This window comes from Talpa occidentalis, unplaced genomic scaffold (genome assembly GCF_014898055.3).
Source record: "Talpa occidentalis isolate TD23 unplaced genomic scaffold, MPIMG_talOcc4v2.1 talOcc4.12, whole genome shotgun sequence".
In the NCBI taxonomy this organism is placed as follows: domain Eukaryota; kingdom Metazoa; phylum Chordata; class Mammalia; order Eulipotyphla; family Talpidae; genus Talpa; species Talpa occidentalis.
Genome location: NW_023601212.1, coordinates 74,700,664 through 74,725,901, shown reverse-complemented (window position 1 = coordinate 74,725,901; position 25,238 = coordinate 74,700,664). Strand labels below are relative to the sequence as shown.

General features: G+C 42.7%; 1 protein-coding gene and 1 non-coding gene across 5 annotated transcripts in view; both read left to right on the top strand.

Annotated features, from left to right (window-relative positions):
* GALNT17 (polypeptide N-acetylgalactosaminyltransferase 17) overlaps positions 1–25,238 on the top strand; it is a 376,695-nt gene that overhangs the window by 344,054 nt on the left and 7,403 nt on the right. For 2 of the 4 annotated variants that reach the window (XM_054693583.1, XM_054693584.1), the window contains exons 9-10: positions 524–661; positions 7,654–7,749. In XM_054693583.1, coding sequence (XP_054549558.1) covers positions 524–661; positions 7,654–7,749 — 234 coding nt within the window. Of the gene's footprint in view, positions 1–523; positions 662–7,653; positions 7,750–8,222; positions 8,426–25,238 lie in introns of those variants that run through there. The other 2 variants (XM_054693586.1, XM_054693585.1) reach the window with 2 other exon arrangements.
* Positions 5,035–5,164, top strand: LOC119242435 (small nucleolar RNA SNORA31). The gene has a single exon (XR_005124447.1). It is a non-coding gene; the product is annotated as a small nucleolar RNA SNORA31 (small nucleolar RNA).

Genomic DNA, 25,238 nt, shown 5'->3' with positions numbered 1-25,238 from the left:
TACAGGTTCATTTCTGTAAAAGCAGAGTGAATTATTCATTAGAACATCATTACAAGCTTTGCAATGGAAAATTATTTTCACTTCTGCATATAATGAACTTCAGAAAGAGCCAACAAAGAGGGAAATTACACATGTATAGAAAAGAAAGACAGGAGGTGGTTATAGGCATTTATTTTCTTGTCTTAATCAAATAATTCCTCTAATAATTGACTCTGATAGTCACTGAAGAATGTGAGAGAGATGAAGCTGGGGACTTAGGTTGTCAGCATCAGTGAGTCCCAGGTTCTTTATCACAAGGTGATGATAAGGACACCACCTTGTCTGGGGGTTGCGTGCTGCACTCAGGGGACAACAGTGTCTTGTTTGGGGATAGATGATCAAGTAGGTCCCCTGGAGCCAACCATCTGGGCTGTCACACAAGGCTCAACATCTCTCAGCATCACCACAGGTGATGTCATCTGTCTTCCTCTGTGGTCAAAGCTCTCCAGTCACTAACACCATTTGCTTCTCCCTTTACTTCCAGAATCCAGGAATTGACATAGGTGATGTCTCCGAAAGAAGAGCATTAAGGAAAAGTCTAAAGTGTAAGAATTTCCAATGGTACCTGGACCATGTTTACCCAGAAATGAGAAGATACAATAACACCATTGCATATGGGGAGGTAATTAAGACCATGGATGCTTCTCACTTTAGATGCTTTGCTAGGAGAAAATTGGGAAGAGTTGCTTGTTTGTTCATTCATTTCATTCATTCATTCATTGAGTGCTTTTTAAAGGTACAGTAACTACAGCAAGGTTCTCTCCAACTGGTGTTGTCAGGGGAGAAACATGATCCAATGTTGCAAATTCAGTGGTGACCTTTTCTCCTTGGGGTATAAGTAAAAGATGAGTTCTACTTGGGGCATTTTGATTTTTGAGGTCCTCTGGAACCTGTAAGTGGGGCATTGGGTATAAAGAGTTGGGTATAAAGAGAGGTAGGAATGTGCTCTCCTTGACTCAGTATGTGGGTTGGAGCCATTTGCCTCCAAAGAAATGGCAGAGATACTCTTAGATTTTCTATGATGTGCTATGCTTTCTAAGCATACAGGCAGATCAATTTTCTCTTATGAAAATTTGGCAAATAATGTTAATGGCAGTAAACACTGAGTGCTTTTCATGCCAGGCAGTATCCTAAGTGCTTTTCACTAATGAATTCACTTCACCCTTACCTTATGAGGTAGTGGTATTGTTTCCATGTTGTTGGTAAGAATGCTGAGACTCAGAGAAATTAAATAATTACCTAAGGTCTCACAGTTTTAAAGTTATGAAGCCAGGGTTGGATATGGGCATTCTGATTCCATAATTAACGTGTACATTTTAAGATATAATCTTCTGTGTGTGTGTCTATGTGTGTGAATTTATATACACAGACAAACATGAATATTTTATATGCATAGTCTTTTCTTGTGTCATTAAATATTTTTCTGCAGCATTAATAATGGTTACATATGATCCCAACTATTATCTAGGCTGTGTTTTAATTGAAAATATAGGCATAATTTATGTTTTTTTTAATTTTCAAAATATCACAAGCACCACTGCAGGACACATGGATATATATATAAGCCCTTGTCCTTGTTACTTTTTGCTTTGTGTGTTTGGTGGAGGAAGTGGTGGCATGGAGGTGTAGGGTGCAGGTTGCTGGGTGCCCTGTACTGGTGGAGGTACCCAGCTCACTCCGGTATTTGGGTTTCTTCCCTGGGCTGCCTGGACCCTTGTGACAGCCAGTCTGAAGCCAAGAAGACTCTTTTATTTAGAGTGTTTACTTTTTCCACAGCTGTAAATTTTCCTATTTTATGCCTGATGCCATTTATAGATAGAAAATCTGCCCCAGTAATTCAACCCCTCCTAAGCTGGAATCTAGAATGGGAGGCTTGTGTCTTGCAGGGAAAGTACATATAGTGTTAGGAGCACACAAAGACTCTAAAGCAAGCCTACTCAATCAAATCCTAGTAAAACATCTTGACTTTCATTCCCTCATCTGTAAAATAGGGGGAATGAAAGTACCTCCTTCATAGGGTTGTAGCAGAGAGGAAATGAACTAGGATATGTAGAGTTCTTAGAACAGTACCTGACAGTAGCAGCAATTAATAGGGCCAAGCTGCTTTGTCTTTTCTTCAAAATTTAGCAGTTTTTACTTGGGGATAGGGTGAGGGGGAGTATCAATATAAGATCAAATATAAAGGAAGCATGGAAAAATGATAGTGAGTGGACATTTCATGAAACAATTAAATTGTCGAGCTCTTTGGAAAGAAAACAATTCAGGTTTTCATGGTTCACCATATCCCAAAGTGTATGTCTCAACTAGATTGCAGTATTAAATGAAAGGAAAAAAAAAACATAATAGAACCATATAGAACAAATAAGAATGTGAAATCTGAAAGGGGAAGGACTTTCTAAGAATGAAAGCTGTGGATGAAAATGCAAGGATAAAGTTTAATTGATCTAAGTTCATAAATATTAAAATATCTGTACATCAACTGATGAGAGATATAATATGCCAAACTGGAAAATGTGAGCCATAAATACTATAGATGAACAGATGACAGCATTAATTTATAATGAGCTCTGCAAATTTATTTAAACAAAATATTTTACTTAAATAGCAAAATATTCCCAAAGAAAAGCAAAGAGAAAATGTAAATCATTGAAAAAATTAAACAATTTAATTTATTTTATAATCAAAGAAATTAAAATAACATTTAAAATACATCGAGGTACCTTTTTGTCTCCTACCACTGAACAAAGATGCATATTTGGAATATATGTTGGTACTTTGCTGACAAGGTCTTGATAATATGAAAAACCACATGTCCTCTGCTGAGAGTGCAAATTGAAGCAAGCTTTTTCAAAAGCAATTTGAAGCACATGTATTAAAAGGCTTAATGATAGTCAGACTTTCATCTCCAGTCTTACCCACGCAAATAATCTGAAATGAGGACAAAGATTTAAGAGTAAAATTGTTTATTACAGTGATTTTTAGAGCAAAAATTTTGAATTTAACTTGAAGCCTAATTAAATTGATATATTTATAGTTTGAAATATTTTGCAAGCATTTCAAAATGTGTTTACAAAACTTTAATGATATGAGAAAAATATTGCTCGTATAGTACTTAAGAGGAAAAAGTCAGAATTACAAAATTGGATTGGCTTCTATTTCAAGTGAAAGGATAGTAAGGAGAAATGGATTGCTTCTTACCTCTGGTGGTGAAACAGGTGGATTTGGGGGGCACTTTGTTATGTTTTCCCAATTACTACTAAGGTTCATGTGATAATTTTATAATTAGAAGCGAAATAGTGATAAAAAGAAGGAGTTAAAATGTGAAAATACTAGATAATGGCCAGGGCAAAGTTCCTCAGGGTGTGCACTGCACAACTCCAGGGTCTGCTATTCACAGAAACCAGAGGTAAATGATGTCTCTAGGGCTGAACATCAGGATGCCCTTATGAGTAAAAGAGGTATCACAATGTGATTCTTGGAGGAGGGAAGTCTTTTGTTTTTGTTAATGTTCTTCATCAATTAATAAATTTAATGTATAGGCTCTATAGAAAATATGAAGATGAAGACAACATTAACTCCATATCCCAGTTCCCAGGTATGATCAACAATGGCATTTGAGGGCATTTACTTCCATGCTCCTTTTCTGCTTGCTGTCTTCACCCATACCCTGAAATAGATTTCAGTTGGGATATAGCATTCAATGAAGATGTCTAACCTAATTCAGTTTGGTAACAAAATCTACCAATATTTAGACTGTTCTGTATTTGACACTCACTCCTACTTGCTCTTTTCACCACACACTCTTTTCACCACACCCCAGAGCAGTGGGAAAAGGAAGGCAGAGTGAATATCCCACTATATATGAATTTTGTGATCTTCATTTTTCACGTCCAATTCTGATTGAGGGTTTTTCCCCAAGCCAGTGAATATTCCTGGCTTCCTGTTTTTTGTTTTTTTTTTTTTTTCCTGATCTTTCAGCTCATTTTGTTTATGGCTTTAAAAAAAGCTCTGTACTCATGTGACATGTGGATGTCTCATTCTTAGGTACATTATGGCAACCTCTAATTTTTAAAAACATTAACCTGTGAGCTTCCAATATGTAGGGTTGAGCTTTTATTAGTATTTTCTGGATTGTAGACCCCAAAACTGATTATGCTTTATTTACATATTATCCCTTCTTTAAGAATAACTTTTTAACCAAATTCATCTTGGTGACTAAATTTACCATTATTCAGAGAACTACTTTAAATATCTGCTAGTTTTATTCACCACACCCAGATCCCAGCCCAGAGGTAAAGAGAGACAGGGACCTCTGGCGGGAGCCAGCCCCAGTGTCTCTGCCTCATCCTGCAACCCACATTGGAGCTCGGGCCCAATTAGCTAGTCAGTCACTTTTCTTTGATTCTTAAATTTTTGTTCATCTCTGTTGGCTGGAATGTCATAACATAATTTTAAAAGAGAAATATGCAGAGGCTTTATGTCTTGACACTTTCATGTGGAAGGTATTGACTTTCCTCAGGGGAAAATACTTCAATCTGTTTAAAAACACTGGGCCAGCTCTTTTGCTGAGAATTCTATGGCAGGCTGAATTGCCCCAGGTCCCTACTTGACTTTCACTCATCTTTTTCCTCCTTAAACATCATGTATGTGAAATACACCGCAAATACAGTATGCATGAGGCCTACACGTGTAGCATAACGATGTGAAGCAAAAATCCATGTGGCCACCATCTGGGTGAAAAACAGAACAGCCCTTGTAAACAGCCCAGGAGTCACCTCCTGTTAGTCTCTGAACTCCTGAGATGGGATGGGGACTTCCTTCTTGCTGTCCTCTCACAATTCAGGCATTGAATCAGCTCTAGCCGTGTCTATTTCTGTCTCTCAAGACCATGAACTACTCAGGGCAGATAAAATCTTATCTTTGTGTTTATTAAACTCAGCACAATGCCAGGCACTTACCAGACCCTCCATAAATATGTATTTAACTACTCAATGATTGCATCTATTTGACAGACCTGGAACTGTCACTCTCTGCTGCCAAGGTTCGCACTGAAGATGCAAGAGAAAAGTGTTCTCATGCTTTCTGTCTGATTTTATCAGCCAAGGCTGAATGGGGGACTGTTAGCAAAAGAACAAGGAATTTTTTTGCAACTCAAGCTTGTAAAAAGTAAAGAACCTATTTTCCTTCAAAGTATCTAAAATTTGAGTTTAAACAAACAAAAAATTGCTCAATGATAGGTTTGATTGCATAAACATTAGAAAGAAAATTAAAAGTCTGGTATTATGAAATCATTACATGGAACAAATATACTATAGAACCATTAATATCCTTAATTTCTAAAGAACTCTTATAAATTTATAATAAAACCACTTGGGATCCCAAGGGGGAAATAAACAGATGATTCTCAAAAAGGGAAATAATTGCTAAATGAAACTGCCAAATTATGGTTAACCATAAATTTATAAAAATAAAATACCCTTCTTTGCCTCTTAAATAATTTATTGTTATCACATATAAATTTTATTTTATGCTTGTTTAAAAAGATTTGTTAGACTTCATTAGGTACATTTTTTTCATAGTCTTTGTATGTATACATAAAAAGGAAAATATAAGCAAAATATATTGGTTAAAAGTCTTTCTAAAATTTCATCACCCAAAATCTAACTCTTTTGAATTTCTTTTCAACTCAAAGTTAACTGAGTTTTTCTGTGTAATTATCCCTGGTACCATTGAAAACATTGGCAACCAAGAATTTCCTTAAAGCATTTATAAAAGAACTAAAGATAGCAACTTTCCGATAGAATTCTTGCTTTTTTCCAATATATTCATTCATCTCTTCTCCCACCCCTCTCATAATTTTTTTAGTATCTTGGGTTTACCATTATCTGTAGAATTTTTTCCCAAGCTGGTGCACTTCACCTCACCCCCAGATTTATTGAGATATAATTGATATATAACATTATATAAGTTTAAGATATACAATATGTTTATTTGATACACATATATTGCAAAATGATTATCAGCATAGCATTAACTGATGTCTCCATCACATCACATAATTGCTTTTTTTTTCTCTCTCTCTCTTTTGGTGAGAACACTTAAGATCTAAACTAACAAGTATATAACATAATATTATTAGCTATAATCACCATGCTGTAAAACAGAACCCCTGAGAAGTTATTCATCTTATAAATGGTAGTTTGTACACTTTGACCAGCACACTTTTAAATGATGATACTCAGACTGCTAAGTATTCTCATAACTTGTGAATGGGAATATAAATTATTCCAACGTTTTCAAGAAGCAGCTGGGCAGGGTCCAGGCTATTCCTTGGATAGTTTTTTTTTTTTGTTTTTTGTTTTTTTTTTTTTTATGAATACTACCCTCATGATGGTAGTATTACTGTGCAAAACTGGAAATTCATTCTTTTCTAAAAATAACAGTTATATATATTGGTGAAATCTTTTTTTTTCTTTATTTATTTTTTTTAAATAATAAATTTTATTTTTATATTCCCCATACAATTGCAACCCTCCCATTCTGATCCCAATCCCTCCCCTCTCTAATTCCAGTTATAGGATTCTGCTCTGAGGAAAACATGAAATGTGAACAAATGCATAAAGTTATTCATCACAGTCAAAAGTGAACAACACTGAATTGTTGGAAAATTGGAAATAAGTAACTGATTGTCTGATATAATTGTGAGCAATTGTTACTTTCTTCTGTTTCCCAGAATACCTCACTGAGATGGTATTATTTTTAAAATCTTAAAAAAAAGACATTAAAAATCTGCTCTGTTGTCTGAGCCTAGACACTGTTTGGGTGCACAAAAGTCTCTCCTCTTGATTTATCTCTGGTTAGTTTGGTCTCCATGGAGAATATCTGAAAGGGACTAAAGATATATAGGAAAGACCAACAATGTTGGTTGAGATCGCAGGTGGGTGGGTGGGATGGACACTAACAGACTCACAATGCACATGAAGATCAAAGCAGGTCACTTATTGCATGCTTCCAAAGAGACCTGCCTAGGGTTAGGGTTTTTTCCCTTGGGGACTTATTGCCTATACCTCCACAGATGCATTCCAACACATGATGCCTGATATTCAGTAACACTCTTTGAATATATTGATGAATATTGCTAGAATCTTTTATAATGGCAAAATTTGTTTTTCCAGTACTGTTTTTCATGCCTCTTTGCCAGTAATGACTTGATACACTGATCTGTGATTCCCAGGATTGTTAAAGACCTGTGTTGGTACTAACACCCACTTAGGATAACCAGTGGGTAACCAGTGTTTCTATTTCCAAAAGTGCCCCGAGATCTTCTTTTGCGATGGGGATGGGGAAGCTATGTGTGGGGGCTGGGTGGGAGAGGACTATCTCAGGCAAAGGGGGAGTGCCCACATTGTCCATTAAAGGACTTTGTCTGAAATATGATCTATTGATAAAGTGATTACCTTGAAGGTTTGAGCCTAGATCCCTGCTTAAAGAGAGTGGAGGGATGTCACATAACCTGCTCATAGAAAAGTCAGAACCAAGCCATGATGGAATGGTGGTGAGGCAACAGCACCTCCTCTAGACAAGCTCTGATGAATGACATTTTCCTTTCTGCAGCTTCGCAACAATAAGGCAAAGGACGTCTGCCTGGACCAGGGACCACTGGAAAACCACACAGCAATATTGTACCCATGCCATGGCTGGGGACCCCAGGTAAGAGCCGTCTCTAACCAGGAAAGGAATAACTTGACCATCCTGCAGGGGATATATGTAACTTCTTCTGTCCTCTACTTTGTAGTGTTAAAAAATGGACTTTCTGCCTGATGTGCATAGAAGCCAATTACTATGACATCAGGTTTTGAAAGGAGAAAGCTTTATAGCAAGTCAGGAAAGGAGATAGGAGGAAAACTCAAATTTGCCTTCTCATCTAGGAAGGAAGAGAGTTTATATTTATTTTGGAGAGCAAGGTTGAGAACAACGAAGTTAAATTTTATTTGCTAAAATGTAGGTTGGACCAAAGGAATGTAGAATTGGCTGACGTTTATTATTATAGCTAGTTGCAGGGCAGTTTATACATAGAGAAGAATGAAGAGGCTTTTCTTCAGATAATAGGAGTTTTGAATTTTCTGTTGATGAACCCTTTGCCTCTAGGTAACCCCCCTCAATTATTTTTGTTTCTACCTCAGCAGTCTCTCAGTTTTAAGGTCATTCACCTCTGCACATGCTTACGTTGTATCACCTGTTGTGCATGAGCCACATGGTGGCTGAAGAGGGAGAGCATGCTTGCAGGGACATTTTAGAGAACACATGTGTTCTCTGGCTTCATGGAAAAACACAAAAGATAACTAAAAAAAATAATAAAACAATAAGCTAACAAAGTAAAAATAGAGCCTGGGAAATGAATTTCCATTGCCAACTTTGTACTAGCCAACAGTTTGTGTATGTTTCTGTGCATATGTGTGTGCATGTGCCGAGCTAACAGAAATTCTCTAAGATTGGGAGAAAACATATACCAAAATGTCATTATACTTGACATTTGCAAAAATTATAATCAATTTTATGCCAATCAATAGTAATAGAAGGCAAGCTATAAATTGGGAAAATATTTATATTCTATTCCAAAAGATCACCTAAATGATTGATTCTAAACTAGACATACAGAATTCTCTCTGAGTCTCAGTGTGTTCATCTGTAAGAGTAAGACACTGGGCAAAATGCCCTGTAAGATCATTTATGTATTTGAATACCTGTGGTCACATACAAATTCACATTCATCAGTCATACACACACACACACCACACACACACATTAACATGTGCATTCATAAAGACTTTTCATAATGATTTTGCTTGCCCAGTAAGCCGGTACTTCAAAGGAGAGATTCATATTCCCTCTGCTATCACCAGTGGGTAGTGCTTGTCTTCTAGATCTACAGCCTGCCTGCAATATGTGACAGGTCCTCTGAAGGTGAACTAATACTGCCAGAAAGTAGAATCCTGACACCTATGATTCTTATATCCGCTCTTGGAGGTAGCAGACAGCATGAGGAAACTGAGGCACAGAGGGGCAATTGTCTGTGAGCAAAGCAGAGTAGAACTCAGGCCCTCTGGCATAACTGAGGCATTTTAAATTTAAGTCTAATCCACATAATTCAAGATTATTGGCTGAGTCCTACCATCTCATACACTTGGCGAAAAGTGCCTATGGGGAGCAGGAGAATTGCTGAGATACCTAGACATGCTGCTTTTCCTGAAGGTTCTCCATCATTAGCATTAAGGGCAATCCAGAGTCCAGAGAGTGTTTTCATCCATTCATTTCCTCATTCCCTCAGCAAGTACATCTTGAACACCTAGTGCAGATGCTAGTCACAATTGTGTAAGGGGCTGATAAGATGTCATCCCTGCTCTCAAGTGGTTTACATTTGAGGGGGAAAGATGAGTAAAGAGGCAGGAAACCTATAGCATTTTAAGAATGAAAACAGCAAAATAACCCAGGGTGCTAGTGCTGGGTGACAGATGATGGCCCACTTTTGCGGACTTAGGATACAAGAGGGAAGGAAGTACTTCCTCTTCCAAGAGAGGAAGCAGAGGAGAGATGGAGAGGCAGATCTTGATCTCAAAAGGCATGATAGGCATGCTCCAAAGCACTGGTTCTCACACTTCAGCATGCAGCAGAATCTTCTGGAAGGCTTATGAAAGCAGAAGCTACTGGGCCCCACCCTCAGGTTTCTCAGTCAGGAGTGGGCTTTTAAATTTTGCATTACGAACAAAACCTCCCAGGTAGTGCTACTGCTTCTGGCTTGGGGAGCCCCTGAGGGCACTGGGGGTCACCTGCAGGCTTCACCTGAGAGGATGATAGTTCAGGCTGGGCACAGCTGCTCCTGAGAAGCATCAGAGAAGGATGGATGCTGTGAAGACAAATGAACTTTCAGCTCCTACTGTCCCCTAGCCCCAGTTTTCCCTCCCAGGGACTGAAGAGTGAAACCTTGATTACAGAAATGGACATGGGGAGCCGTGACCTACAGAATGGTGAAGTTAGCCATTAAAGAAGCTGCATCTTGGCACAGGCAGAACCACAAGCCAGTGATCCACCCAACTAGATGATCCCAACTTAACACTGGTTCAATTAGATTATTTTACTTTAGGATGTGCAAAAGCAATACCAACGCAATAGAAATTGTACTTTGAATTTTGTTGTTTTGTCGGGTTTGCAACTAGGCATGTCACATACTGTCATGCTGCTGACACACTGGGCAGTGACAGTGAGCTTCAGTCCTGCCACCATGGGGGTAAACAAACAATACTCCACAGACTGCCTTCACTTTCAGTGCAGTATTCAATCAATGGCACAAGATATTTAACACTTAGGGCCTCCCCTGGTGGCGCAGGCTGTTGAGTGCAGTGCTGTGAAGCTGTCCACAGCCTCTGCAGTTCTGGTTCAATCCCGGCTGGCCGGCGAGGGTCCCACATGGTGCAGCAGACCTCTCCTGTCTTGCCCGCTGCTCCCCTCAGCAGTGTATTTTGTCAGTCTGCCTGTTCTGTTCCCCGTTCTGTCTCTAGTGAATCCTCTCACCCTCCCATGCATCTGGCCTGTACCCTGGTTCTTGTATAAATAAATAAATCTTTTAAAAAAAGATATTTAACACTTAGTTATAAAAGATAAGCTTTATATGAGATAATTTCGCCCATCTATAAGTTCAGTGTTCTGAGCACATTCAAGGCGGGCTTAGCTATGAAGTTCAGCAGGCTAGGTGTATTAAGTGCATTTTCTACCTATAGTATTTTCAACTTATGATGAGGTTATTGGAACTAAACCCCATAAGACACCAAATATCTACAGTCTTGGGCAAGGTGAGGGAGAGGGAAGGTGGGCACACAGTGCTGTCGGTCAGGAGGGCACAGAGGATGAGAAGTAGGGTCTCTGCCCACTAGATGTCCCCTCCCTATGATGCCTGCAGTCTCTGGTGCAGGCAGCAGGAGCTTGTACCTGCACCCTGGGGATTTCCACTTTTCCACCACACTGTGTGCCTGGCCACCTCTTTGGGAAAGACCAGGGGTAGCTTTAGAAGAACAAGTAATCCCCAGGCTTCTTTGTTCAACCTTCTGAATAGATACCTTTTGAATGAGTACTTACAAGCCATGACATAGTAGACACTGTTGCATTTAGATATGTACTTAATCGTAAGGGGCCTGTGAAGCCAAGTTCTGTGAATGAGTAAGGGAGTAAAAATGGTCTCATAACCACCTCCCAGAACTCTGAGGGCTTCCTCATGTGACTCCACAGTGAGTGTATTTTTCACATGGGTGTTTGAGGGGAAGGTTTTCTAAGCCACTTGGGAAGCTCTGGGCTGAACCTGAGGACCAGCACGTTGAGGCAACTGCTCATTTTTCTGTGATGCTGTAGCCACTTCCTCCTACCTCACTCCAGAGCCCCCTGCCCTTGCACCATCTCTGGCTACTCAGAAAGCCCTCTAATGCCTTTTGATGCCCTTAGCTCCAAACACGGTCTGGGACAGACCCCTGTAAACTTGATTTTCCTCACCCTTTTGTCCGGAAGATGCCTTTATTCCCTTGTGTCCCCTCCCTTAGGATTCCACCCAGTCCCCTGCTAAACAGACCCAGCAGGAATGCCCCTGACAGCGTGGTCAGAATTTACTGAGACATCTCCCAGATAGCGTGGTCAGAATTTACTGAGAATCTGCACCCTGAAGATAACCACCTTGTTGCTCTCCACCAGATGAGGCCAGGCCATAAGTTCTCCTCTCGCTAGGAGCTTAGTGACATTCACTGCCTAGTGCCTGGGCCTTTGTCAGGAAATAACTGGAATTCCTCTTTCCTTGGTTTCACCTGTATGCAGAACTTTTCCAAATGAATGCTCCTGCCATTTAATTGATTGTGGAATGGCAAGCCAAATTAGGCTGCTCGTTGCACCCCCTAAATCTAGGATGAATACCTAAAAGCAGGCCATGGTTGTTTTCCATCTGCTGATTTTTTTTAAAGCAAATCTAATGTTGTTTTCTGTTCTACCACATGTTCTGAATTAGCGTGCACCCTGGGTACTTCTCTCCAGCTGCCAGGTCGCCCCTCCCTGGCTCATCAAGAGATCCCCCCTCTCCCGCTCAATATGGCTCCCCCCACCATCAGAATCATTTCTCCACCAGTCACGTGCATTGACATCTTCTTAAACTGCTTCATAAAGTGCTGTGGGCAAACAGAGACAGAATCGAAGCTCCTGTAACAAGGCAACTCCCAGAAGAAGGAACTGGTGTTTCACGGACATTGTTAGCTTAATTAATGGATTCCATGTTGTAATTTATTATCAAGCAGCAATTAAGCAGAGATAAAATAGGCACTGAGGAGGGTAATTTCCTGTCTTGCAACATGTGTTTGTCAACAAGATGGAAATGGTTCCCAGCCACTCAGAGAGCCTGCTCGCTGGCAAGGTTCTGTCCGTCAGCGAGCTTATGACCAGCCTACTCTTGTCTGGTTACTATTTTTTATTAAATAAACATCAGTTTCTTTTTTGAGCCTAAGTTTATTTAAAAGCAGGGTATCAAGGATGAAGCATCAGCCTTTGGTGTCAGCTTGAACCCAGGTAGAGTGGGAGGTCTTGTCTAAGGAGACCCACAGCTCCCCAACTGACTGTAGGTTTTTGCTGTCCTGGGCCCAGGTCAGGTGTGTTCCCAAGATGGAGCAGCCACAGGTCACCACATAGGGGTCTCACTGTGGCCTCAGCCTCCTCTGCCAGCCCCTTTCTGCTGTCTCTCCTAGCCCAATCTGTCAACCTTCCTCCCAGACACTGCATCTGATTTCCCTTGAGGGCAAAGGTCAAGGAGAGAAGTGGAGTTGGCAATTCCTCCTCCAGGGACCGCCCCAGCATCTGCCATGACTCTGATACCTCTAATAGCTCTGGGGCTCCAGCAATGCGTTAAAGTCCCTCCCAGAGGTACAGCAGGCTGTGGACTGTGGGCAGAGCTGTGCATTCTGGGCCCACCTGGGACAACTCTGAGCACTTGGCCTGAGCCATGGCTGCATTGAGACAGGGAACCAAAATTCTACTGATGAAGCCATTTCTGTTTTTAGTGTCATGGCTAATCCTGTCAGGTGGGTAGTGCCCCTCTCCCTCCTTTACTAATGAGAATATTGAGGTTCAGGTAGTGCTGATTCTCAAACCTAAGTCCTGTGGCTCCTGATCTTATATACCCTGCTGTGCCATCTGGTGCATTCAGGGAGCAGCTCTCATATTCTTGAGCCCCCAAATACCCTCTAGCACAGAGCAAGGCATATAGAAAGGCTGAGTAGAAGCAAAGGCAATGCATGAAATGCAAAAGCAAAGGTTGGGGTAGGCATGGAGATGGGGGAGGCATACAGCATGTCTGGGGACAGTACACAGCTGGATGAGCTGCCTGGTCCAGGGCAGTCAATTGGAACAGAGTTTTAAGAGCCTGGATGCCAGGGTAAAGGGCCAGGACTCCCAACATCATCTCACTTGTGATCCACGGGACTGTGGAACTTGTTACAAATGCTGATTCCTGAGTCCCACCCCAGACCTCCTAGAGGTGGCATTGGGAATCTGCATGTTAGCAATCATTCCAGAATTTCCCCCCCACTCAATGGCTTTTTGAGTTTTAGTCATGGACAATACTGTGTCATACTCATGGTGACATGTGTCCCTGATTACCTAGGACAGACCCAGGGAATGCCTCATCCTCAGCCTAAATTGTTTTTAATTTATAATACCATTTCAATTGTTTTTTTTTTTTATAATTGGGGTTGTTTTTTCCATCTGTAAAGTGAAATTTCTCTCTCTGTAGCACATAGGGTCAAATAACCACACCACAATCAGGTAGAGAGCAGTTCTGTTGCTCCCCGGCATCCTCTCCCAACCCTTTGGGGCGATTAACCCCACCCCCCACCCCACTTGCTTGTGTACAGATCAACTACACAGACCAGCTGAAAGGTGCCTGCGCTTGGGCGCACCTGTGCAACTGCACATGTGCAAATGTAAAACCTGCGGGCTCCCGGGGCCTGAGACCCACCGCACCCGGCAGTGACCCTGGGGACTTCAAGGATTGCTTTTTCAAACAGCCACACTCTGTACTGAAGGTTCCTAAGACTAGGTGTGCACCGCACACCTGGAGGGTTCTAGGTTTGTGGGCTCTGTTTCTGGCACTTTCCATGATTCAGTGGGCTCCAGGGAGAGTATGGGAATTCTCGCCTGTATCCCAACTGCCAATTCCTTCTCCTCTTCCTCTCCCCTCTTTACTGAGAAACTCCCTTCTTTCCCTCAGTTAATTTATCACCAGAATGACAGATGAGACTTCTTTTATGCCATAATTAAATTTAATCTGATCTTGTATTTATTCTTTGATGGCTTCATTTTTTAAGCGATACATCATCCAAACACCTTGTCACGATGATGCATGGTGCCAATAAGGCACTCGTGCCCCACTGGAGTGACAGGACCCTGGCGAGCTATTAGCATGAGGAAGGAACTCAGAAAACGCTGAAGTTAATGACATCCAGCAGTCTCCTGGCTTCCAAATAAAGTCGTTTAAGTGTTGGGGCTCAGGGATGTAGCCACTGGGAGCACATTGGCATTAAGACTTGGGTGAGATGACAGCCCCAGAACGCAGCACTGGGATTCCAGGAGCAGACCCTTATTTTTAAGCAGTAAACCCAGAATTCCTTTCCATGCTCAGGAGTCTGAGTCCTAGAAAGCAAATGAGGTCAAAGCAGGGCACTTAAGCCGTTGAGGGGAAAGTGAGGGTAGGTATTTTTAGGCTGGAGAGATCTACCAGACACAAAGGGGAGAGGACATATTTCAGGAGGGGAAATGCCAGCTCCATTTTACACAACAGAAATGCCAAACCAAGGAGTTTCTCTACTGCACATTTCCATTTCTGGATTCATGCAATATTTAAACACACTCGCACACTCACATGCACACACACACACACCTCCTTCTACATTCTAGTGTGGCACTTAGAAATTCGTTTGGCCTTGTTGCAGGTGGCAAGAATATTAAAGACCTTTTTCTGTTCCTCCGACTCATCTCACAAAATATTCAAACTGTTTCTGATTTTATTATTCTGGGATTGTTTGTTCCTGCCCCCCACCTGCCTCCACCCAGTCCACAAATGCAACCCTCACTCCCATCCTTCATGGAGAAGAGGGTAACTTGCTCTCTGCATCCTGAGACTTTCCCAAGGGTTTAGGGACCCGAGTCTCTTTCTCTGCCATCTGCTTTGCTTCCCTCTTCTGTTTCCAACCCCCAGTCTCCTCTCTCTAATGAGCTCTGACAAATGGGTCTCATGGAAGGCCACGTAAAGGGAACAGGAATGCTTGATTTCCTAAGTGGCATGCAGAAGTAAATGTATTTGGTCTGTTTAAGGAGGACTCCAGGTTAACGAGGAATTACTGTGCTTTTTCTTTCTTGCCAGAAGGGGTTGATAAGCTATTCTTCCCAGAAAATCAGAATTACAATCATATATTGTTTCCCAGTAGAGATTCTTAGTTAAAAGTCTTCTATCTCCTTAGAAGTTCAGTTGATTTTTCTCCAGACATGAAAGTGATCCAGGCAAAGCTTTTGTGTTACTGTTAAGCTTGGAATAAGGAACTCAGACTGAAAAATAAGGTGGTGACCACATTATCAACTGAATTCCTACCTTGCCCAGAGCTGTTAAATTCAAAGAAAGTCACTGCTAATCTTTTTCCTTTTCACTAAGATGCAACAGCGTTATAGTGAGTCTGAAAAATTCAAATTTAAATCATCTATAATCCTACTGCCCTAAAACAACCATTATTATTTCTGAGGTAAGCTTTTAGCTGTTTTTTCCCCCAAAGAAATGTGTTACTTTCTTAGGTTGTTTTCATATCACAGAATTAATAAAGAGACACCAGCTCTCCTCCTGAAGAACAAGAAGGGGCAGGGAGCCTGCTGCTCTAAAGGACTGGGGTGCCTCCATGGTCCCCGGGGCCACAGGGCCAGGGCAAAGCTTTCCAATAGCCTGGTCTCCTGACCTTTCAGTGCAGAGTTTCAATCTCTCTTTGCATCAGCAATGTCTGTTGGATGATTATGTTCAGCAACGTTCCTTGTTTGAAATTGAGAGGGTCTAAGAATGAGGGCAGTTAGAATTAAGACCAGATCCTGGAGAGTTAGAGCAAGTGGAGTTTAGACACATCGAGAGGGGCTGTGGTGCCCCCGGAGTCTGCATTCCCAATGACAGAGGAAGACCAAATACGAGTCACAGAATGTCTAAGACTATCACTCCACCCAGCTGACTGAGGAGCTAGCGGTAATGGGAAGTTCCACTATCAGACAACGTGCTGGACTTCCATGTTGGGGCCACCAAAAGTGCCATGTCCACACTGATGTTGGCTCTAGAAAGGTGTGAGGGGCTTTTTCAGGCTTCTCGGTGGTGGGGTGGTGTCATCTCCAGACCCCTTCTTGAAGAGCTGCACCTTATAGTTCTTCCCTGCAGTGTGAGGGGCTTTTTCAGGCTTCTCGGTGGTGGGGTGGTGCTTGACAGTTTGGGACTGCTTCCAAAAGACTAGGCTCATGGCTGTGAAATTCCTGCAGGGACTCCATGGAGATTTAAATGTCAACCAGCCAAATCTTGAAGGCGATGCACAGGAAGCCTCGCAGGAAGGCTTAGTGCATAAGGACGTGGGCTGTCATCTGCTTGGTGTCAGTATCTGTCCCTTGAGTAGGGACTGAGGCCATGAACAGGAGAGGAGAAATCAACTTGAGGGCAGTATGGACAACGGAGCCCCCCGTCACTCCCAAGCCTTTGTCATGCATGCCTTGGTAGGGACAAGGCTTCTGCCATGAGGAGCTGGCCTGAACCGCCCATGATAGTGGTGGTCTTTGTTCCCCAGCATCTCACTGAGACTGAAAGTCAGGAGATGACACTTCCCACATAGTCTTCCTTGATGTTCATTCTTCCATGGTGAAGCTAAGAGGAGTTTACTTGCTGCATGTTCTTGTGTTCAACAGGAGACCCACATTGTACCATATACCCCCTGTTCCCAGAAACCTCAATAAGTATTGCAAAAAGTCATTCTTTTTTATTATTATTTTTAAACAATATTTGCTTCCCCCCACCCCCTCAGGTGTAGTCCCCATAGAATTTCCTTCCCCAAGGCACCCGTGCACCATCACCACAGTCCCCTGTGCTCCTCCCTCCCTCCCTCTCACTGCTCTCCCTCCTCTTCCCCTGCAGGATGTCTCTAGTTTATAATTATCTGTTTTTGCTTTGTTGTATTTTGTACTGTTATTTTTTTACACTGATGTCTTATTTGGTTCCCCTATATTCCTGTTATAAGTGAAACCATCCAATATTTTTCTGCAAAAGGTCATTCTTTGTGAGAGAAAAGTCAGAGAAGGATGGGAGTAGAAAGCCACTACCTTTAATTAAGCCAGAAATTGTTCTGTTTTTAAAATTTATTTTTCACATAACAATGGTAGCATAGTTGTGAGATGGCGGTTATATCTCTGCTTTATAAACTAGAGAGCTGAGATCTGTTGAGGACAAATGACTTGTCCACGTCTCCAGAAATGAGAAAGTCAAGTTTTCAAAGCCTAAGTGTTAGAATCTGGGAGCTCAGCCAGGCCACCAATAAGGGGATCCTCCCAAGTGCTGACAGTTGACCTGTCCAGTACCGGGCCTGGCCAACCTCAATGGCTTTAAAATGAAGCCATCTCCAAATGAGGAGAGTCTTTGGACTCTGCCTATGGGATATCTTGCAGGTAATCCCAAGAGCTAGCTAGATGGAAGGGCATGGATGCCCCTCAGCCTCATGCTTTATATTGGCAATGTGTGATAATGCCCTGATAAGTCCTGCAGCAAAAAAAATCTTTTGAGCTTTGCTAGACCCACTGGGGCAGAAGCCTCCTTAGAAGGATTAGAAGGCAGAAGACTTGATACAACAACTCCACCCATCCTTTGGAACTGGTGTCCTGTGGAATGTATTCTGAGAATTGCTGGCCCACACTATCCCTTTTATTTTTATTAGCCCATTGGCTGATTCATGACTGACTCAATCTAGCTCTGCTGCATACTATCTGTGACCTTGGGCAGGACACTGAAGCTCCTTATACTTCTCTATCATGGAAATATAGATAATAATAGTTCTCCTTCATAGAAGTGTTACATCAGTTAAACAAGCTAATCAAGGTGAAGCACTGAGATGATGTCTGTAGTGCATGCTAGATGAACTTTGATGTCCACAATGATGACAAAAGATTTTGTCATCACTTTCCACAAAAGATTCAGTTAGGGCCACCAGATTCTAAAAGTTCTTAAAATAGCACTGCCTGACACTAGCTGTAAAAAGTTGAGTATCTCGGGGCCTCCCTGGTGGTGCAAGGGGTTAAGATGTAACCTATTGAAGCTGTGCGCAGCCACTGCAGCATGAGTTTGATTCCCCGGCTGGCCAGGGAACAACCCACATGGCGCGGCAGACCTCTCCTGACTCGCCCGCTGCTCCCCTCAGCAGTGTATTTCAGTCAGTCTGCCCTTTCTGCTCCCCACTCTGTCTCTGGTGAATCCTCTCACCCCCCTCCCATCTCTGGCCTGTACCCCAGTTCTTGTATACATAAATAAATAAATCTTAAAAAGAAATAATTAAAAAAAATTAAAAAATTTGAGTATCTCAAGACATGTTGAGCACTTCGAATTCTCAAAGTACTTGTAACAGGAAGATTGTACCAATGATGCCTAAGTGGCATAGTATGCAGCTGTGAAAAAATAACAAGGACAATCTCTGTGAACTGACACAGAAAATTTGACTTCTTTAAGTGAAGACGATAGGGCCTCCCTGGTGGCACAGCAGATTAAGTGCAGCTCTGTGAAGCTGTCGTCAGCCTCTGCAGTGGGGGTTTGATTCCCATATGGCGCGGCAGACCTGTCTGCCTGTTCTACTCCCACCCAGCTCTGTCTCTGGTGAATCCTCTCACCCTCCTGCTCCTCTGGCCTGTACCCCAGCTGTTGTAAATAAATAAATAAATAAATAAATAAATAAATAAGTAAAAAGGGGGCCTTCCCGGTGGCGCAGTGGGTTGAGCGCTGCACTGTGAAGCTGTCCACAGCCTCTGCAGCACGGGTTCAATTCCTGACCAGCCAGGGAGATTCCCACATGGCACAGCAGACCTCTCCTGTCTCACCTGCTGCTCCCCTCAGCAGTGTCTTCGGTCCATCTGCCTGTTCTGCTCCCCATTTTGTCTCTGGTGAATTCTCTCACCCCCCGCACCTCTGACCTGTACCCCAGCTCTTGTATAAATAAATAAATCTTTTTTAAAAAAGAAGATGAAATACAGAAGAATATGTGAGATCGCTAACCCTTATTTAGGACACATGATAGTATAGAAATAAATATGTTATCTGCCCATATATGCAAAAGAGATGAGGAAGGACAAGCCAGAAAATAATGAGATGGGGTACTGACAGGGGAGGGAGAGGATGGGATGGAAAGAATATAGAGATGGGAGCAGGATGGGAAGAATGAGAGGAGAGTGAGGCCTCTCTCCCCATATGCGTCCCCATGCAGTGCTGACTCAGAACAGCAGAGCTTCAGGTGGCCAAAAAATAACTAACTAAATTAAACTAGACTGTAGGGAAGAGCACCCAAGTGGCATGTGGGCAGTGAAAACTTAGCCTACCTATATTATGTATGGATAACACCACATGAAGAATGGAGACAAGGCCAGTAATCTAAGTAACTTGGGAGCAGTTTGGACAAATTGGGTACTATAAGGTTAAAGCAAAAACTACCGTTGTCAATACTGTTTTCTAGTAAGCAAGCTTGTCTTCCACAGGAGTCTGGGATAACAAGTCTGAAACTATTGTAGGTGTGTGAACAAGCAAGTATAGAGGGTGTGGGTAATGAGAACCAGGCTCCGCGCTATTAGAGAAGGAAGCTACGGGTAAGGAACATTTGCATTCTGGCCTGGCATGCTGGATGTGAGGGAGCAGGATGAAGTCTTTTTATATTTATATCATATATATGCATATGCATAGATAGAGTATAAAATGTAGACACAATCTTATAGAAAATATGGAGACAAAAACAAATATGTTCTGTAGCTAATAAACATGTATCTATTTCCTAGCACTAAGGGGGAGCCCAGAAGCAATGAAACCCCATCACAATGAACACAACTAGGGTACAGATTTGGGGTGGTTCTGGGGAGAGAGCAGCGAAAATATGAGTCAAGTCTGGAAAATCTTATGATGTCAGAATATAAGACAATTCTCAAAAGTGTAGTGATTTGTCAAAAGAACAGAGGAGCCACCCTGAAGGAGCTCCTGGTGGCCAACGCTGGAACTATTTGAGCAACAAAATAAATAACAATAATATCGGGTTGTCATCCATGAGTTCATACTGATGTAGATAAATGAGGGAAAGGGGACAACTCTTTCTTTCAGGGGAAGTCCAGGAAATAAATGTAGACAGAAGGTGGGAAATGCAAATTGCCACCAGGCATCTGCACGGTGATAACTGTTGTAGTCCAGAACTATCCATGGATGCTAAAATTAGTGGGTGAAAGTAGGCTGAAACAAAAGATATTTGCAGAGTTTCAAAGTCTGCAAATATCTTTGAAAGGGAAAGAGGTAGCATTATGATTGTGAAACCCCAGGAGACACCAACCTATCCAGCAGCCCAGGATGGCTTCGCCAGTATTAAGACCCCACACCCCATCACCTCTATGGTTTTCTCATGAGAACATACAGCTATCACCTTAATCTTAATCAGAGAAAACGTCAAAAAAAAAAAAAAACCCACACCCAAACTGAGGGTCATTCTATAAAAATAACTGAACTGGCCAGTTCTCTCAAAAGTCCCAAGTCATTCAAATGAGGGAAAGACTTGAGGCGCTGCCCCAGGTGGAAGGCTAAGGAGCCGTGATTATGGGTGCAATGCGCAATCCTGTGTTGGGTCCTGGAAGAAAAAGGAACATAGTTGGGAAAGTGGCAAAATACCAGCCAGGGCTGTAGATGGGCTAATAGGATTGTTCAAGTGCTAACTCCCTGGCTCTCATAATTACACCACACTGATGTAAGATATTAACTGTAGGCAAAGCTGAGTGTCAGGCATGTGGAGAATTTATGCCATTTTTGCAACATTTTTGTGAATCTAAAATTGTTTTGACAAGAAAAGGCCTCTTGTTTTTACAAATGGTTAGAAAGTCAAATGAACTAGCATTGTTAGTGGAGAAGTCAAAGAAAAGGATGACGGAGGCTCAGGTGACACCCAAGTCCCTGGTTTGATGGAGAGATGCTGGTGTCCTTGGCTTAGATTAGGGATGCAGCTTTTGGGGGTGAAAGATGAGTTCTATCTGGGGCTTTGTGAGTTGAGGGTGGGCTTTGGCCAGGCCAATGATAACATCCAGTGATCAGCCATGCAGATGACAGTGACAGAGGTAGGGGCACTCCAGGGTGTGCAGAGGGCAAGCAGAGCAGCCCCTTTATGCATGCAAGAGCTGGGGTACAAGCCAGAAGTGCAGGAGGTCAGTGGATTCACCAGAGACAGAGTGGGGAGCAGAACAGGCCAATTGACCTCAAATACACTGCTGAGGGGAGCAGCGGGTGAGACAGGAGAGGTCTGCTGCGCCATGTGGGTAGCTCCCTGGCTGGGGATCAACTTGTGCTGCAGTGGCTGTGGATAGCTTCATAATGCTAAGACTTAACGCCTTGTACCACCAGGGAGGCCCCAACAGCTCCACCTTTGCTGGGCAGCAGAACCAGAGCAGTGGAGTCTCGCCAACCATAGAAGCAAAGCCAAATGTCACCCTCCCCAGAGGTGCTGAGGCGAGAATACACTGAGTGTTAGCTGCAGTGACAGAGGACCCAGCCCAGGTCAGAGGACCCCCACAGAGCATGCAGAGAGAGACTAGGGTGGATATAAAAGAATGGGAGGCCAGGAGATGGGGAGGGTTCTCTGGAAACTTGAATTTGAGGAAATCTGAGAGGGCAACGACAGGCAGGAAGTGAGAGCACGTTTAAAGGTGGAGTGGAGGGCCTCCTTGGTGGCACAAGCGGTTAAGATGCAACCTATGAAGCTAACAGCAGCCACTGCAGCACGAGTTCGTATCCCCGCCCAGGGAGCTTCCCACATGGCTCAGCGGATCTCTCCTGACTCGCCTGCTGCTCCCCTCCGCAGTGTATTTTGTCATTCTGTCTGTTCTATTCCCCACTCTGTCTCTGGTGAATCCTCTCACCCCCCGCATCTCTGGCCTGTACCCCCAGCTCCTGTATGCATAAATACATAAATCTTTAAAAAAAAAAAAAAGGTGAAGTAGAATGAAAGACTAGACAGGAAGGAACAAGTCATTCTCCTAAAACATTGTAGAAAATCTAGAAAACACTTAAGAATCATCTCAGAAAGTAGATGTTCTGTCATGTGAATTTGAGTAAAACTGTACAAAAGGCTGCATTTCTCTGGGGTTAAATTATGGACTATTGCAGTGGAAAGGTAGGTGCTTTTTTTCCTTTTTCTGAGAAAAATTTATGAATTCCCCTCAAAAGAAAGAAAGAAAGAAATCGGCTGACCTGCCAGCCCAATTTTCTGAGAGCTTCAATTTCTGGTGTACCTGGCAGAGCTTACGATGCTAAAGGACACAGACAGGGAAGTACATCTTCAGGGGTCACCTGTTCCAGTGAGGAGGTGTGGCCCATGGGCAGTCTGCAGAGGCTGACTGGAAGATGAGCAATGAGCATGTGAAGGAAGGGGCCAGATGTTGTGGATGGCCCTATTGCCTTAGGGGTGAGCTCAAGGTGGCCATAGGTGAGTACAAGCATCATGATACACTCATGATCTCAGGTAGGAAGGAAGGGACCGTCAGCGTGAGCAGAACCAGTAGGTTGGAGAGGTCCACAAAATAGCGGGGAGATGCCACTGTGCCAGTGGGAGCTTCTGGGATTGAAAGAAAAAAACGTATCATTGATCTTCAATTATATGGGGCTTAGGGACACCGACCCCCATGCAATGGAAACCTTTTGACTCCCCCAAAAAACATAACTGTTAATAGCCTGCTGTTGATCATAAGTGATACCAATAATCTATACAGTCCATTCATACATATTTGTATGTTATATGTTATATACCACATTCTTACAATGAAGTAATCTAGAGAAAAGAAAACGCTACTAAGAATACCATAAGGAAGAGAAAATACATTTACAGTATTCTACTGTAGGTATCAATGCCATAGGTTTACATCATCTGTTTTCAAAAAAATCCTAGTATTAGTGAGGCCAGGCAGTGCCAACCGTGTTTTTCAAAGGTCGGCTGGAATCCCTCAGCCTACTGCTCCCCACACTCAGGGTGCCTCTCCCAGAAGCACCCAGTTCTCTCCACACAACCTTGGAGATCAGACCCTGCAGCCCCCTGTCTCCATCAGCACTGCCCAGGATCCATCCACTCCTGGGCCCGTGTCTGCAAGAAAAGCAACCCAGGGTTTTATGGTACAAATGTGTCTCTCAATTCATTCTGAGTAGCAAGTGCATTTTCTGGAAACATACTGTTTTTATCAGCATGATGAATCAGGATGGTGGAAAGAAGAAGACTGAGGAGGGAGGCCTGTGGGACCAGCCCATCCCCAGGAGCTGGCTCTGGCTCTGTAACATGTCTTCTGAGCTCCCAGATATACTTTCAAATCAACTTTGTTGAGACATAATGTAGGTACAATAGACTGCATCTATTTAAAATGTACTATCTAATGAGTTTTGATGGGGTACACACCTTTAGAACTGCCTCCCCAATCAAGAACATTGCCACACCCCCTGGAGATTGCTCCTGCCCCTTTTCCCCAGTCCCATCTCCTAGGCAGCCACCACTCATCCACTTGGAAATACAGTTTTAAGGCCCCCCATTTTTTTCTGTATTCAGTAAGGGTCAGGCATCAAGATGTCTCCCCAGGCATGTAGTTTACACACATGGGCCTGGGTTGCCACCCTAAGGTGTTCCCCAAGGGTGGGGATCTCCTGTCTATTGCTGGCCAACTTCCCTAATACCCAGTGACATAGAAAGTCAATTTCTTCTTAAGAATATTCACATGCGGGCCTCCCCTGGTGGCGTAGCGGTTGAGCGCTGGGTTGCAAAGCTGCCCGCAGCCTCTGCAGCGCTGGTTCAATCCCCGGCCACCAGCCAGGGTCCCACATGGTGCGACAGACCTCACCTGCTGCACCCGCTGCTCCCCTCAGCAGTGTATTTCTTTGTCAGTCTGCCTGTTCTGCTCCCCGCTCTGGCTCTGGTGAATTCTCTCACCCTCCCGCACTTCTGACTGTACCCAGTGCTTGTATAAATAAATAAATAAATATTTAAAAAAAAAGAATATTCACATGCCCATTAATCACTAAGAACCGTTCTTGTGGTTTCAGCCCAGCAATAAGCAAATAAATTCACCCCAAAGCAGAATTGAATTAATGAAACACATCTCTTTGCCCCTTGAGTAGGAGCTGGACAAACTACATTTTTCATTGAGTCATGGTTTTCTACACTGATCAGGTCTTATATTAAAGTGAGGAGAAAGACCCTTAATATGCAAGCAGTTGTAAACCATGTTTTTATTGACAATCCGATGGATTTTGCTGTGTTCCAGAGTCATTCCACAGTTATTTGGCTGGTTTTTTGTTTATCTGACTATAACCTGCGTATTTTATTTTTCCCTCAAGGCTGGTAAATGTGGGTTAATAGTTGTGTGTACCTCTTAGATCATCTCAAATAGAAAATACTTTTTTCTCCTAAATGAGAATTAATTGTATTTGTGCTCAGAGATTGTTTTTATTTTTTTCCTAATGCATTAGGGCTGTGGATAATGACGTTCATTTCTCCTCTTGGGCCCAGCAGCCAAACCTGGACTAATCCCATCCAATTCAAAAGACATTTATAGAGCATTTGCTTTTTGTAAGATACTTTTCTTGGTCATTATGTTATATAAAATGGGTAGGATGCTGCTGTCCGAAAACAGCAACAAAATTCAGTAACAAGGAACTGCATATTTATAAAGTATGTAGTTATGTAAGCCCTGGGGCCGGGGCGGGCGGAGAGCTTTTAGGAACTGTGGAGATGGAGTAGGAAGGGGATCATCTCACAGGGAAGCCTGTGGGCTCTCTTTGAGAAACCTCAAATCATCTGTTACAATAAACCAGGAAACCAGGCGCTAAGCCTGAAAAGGTAAGTTGGGCCTCATAGTGGAAG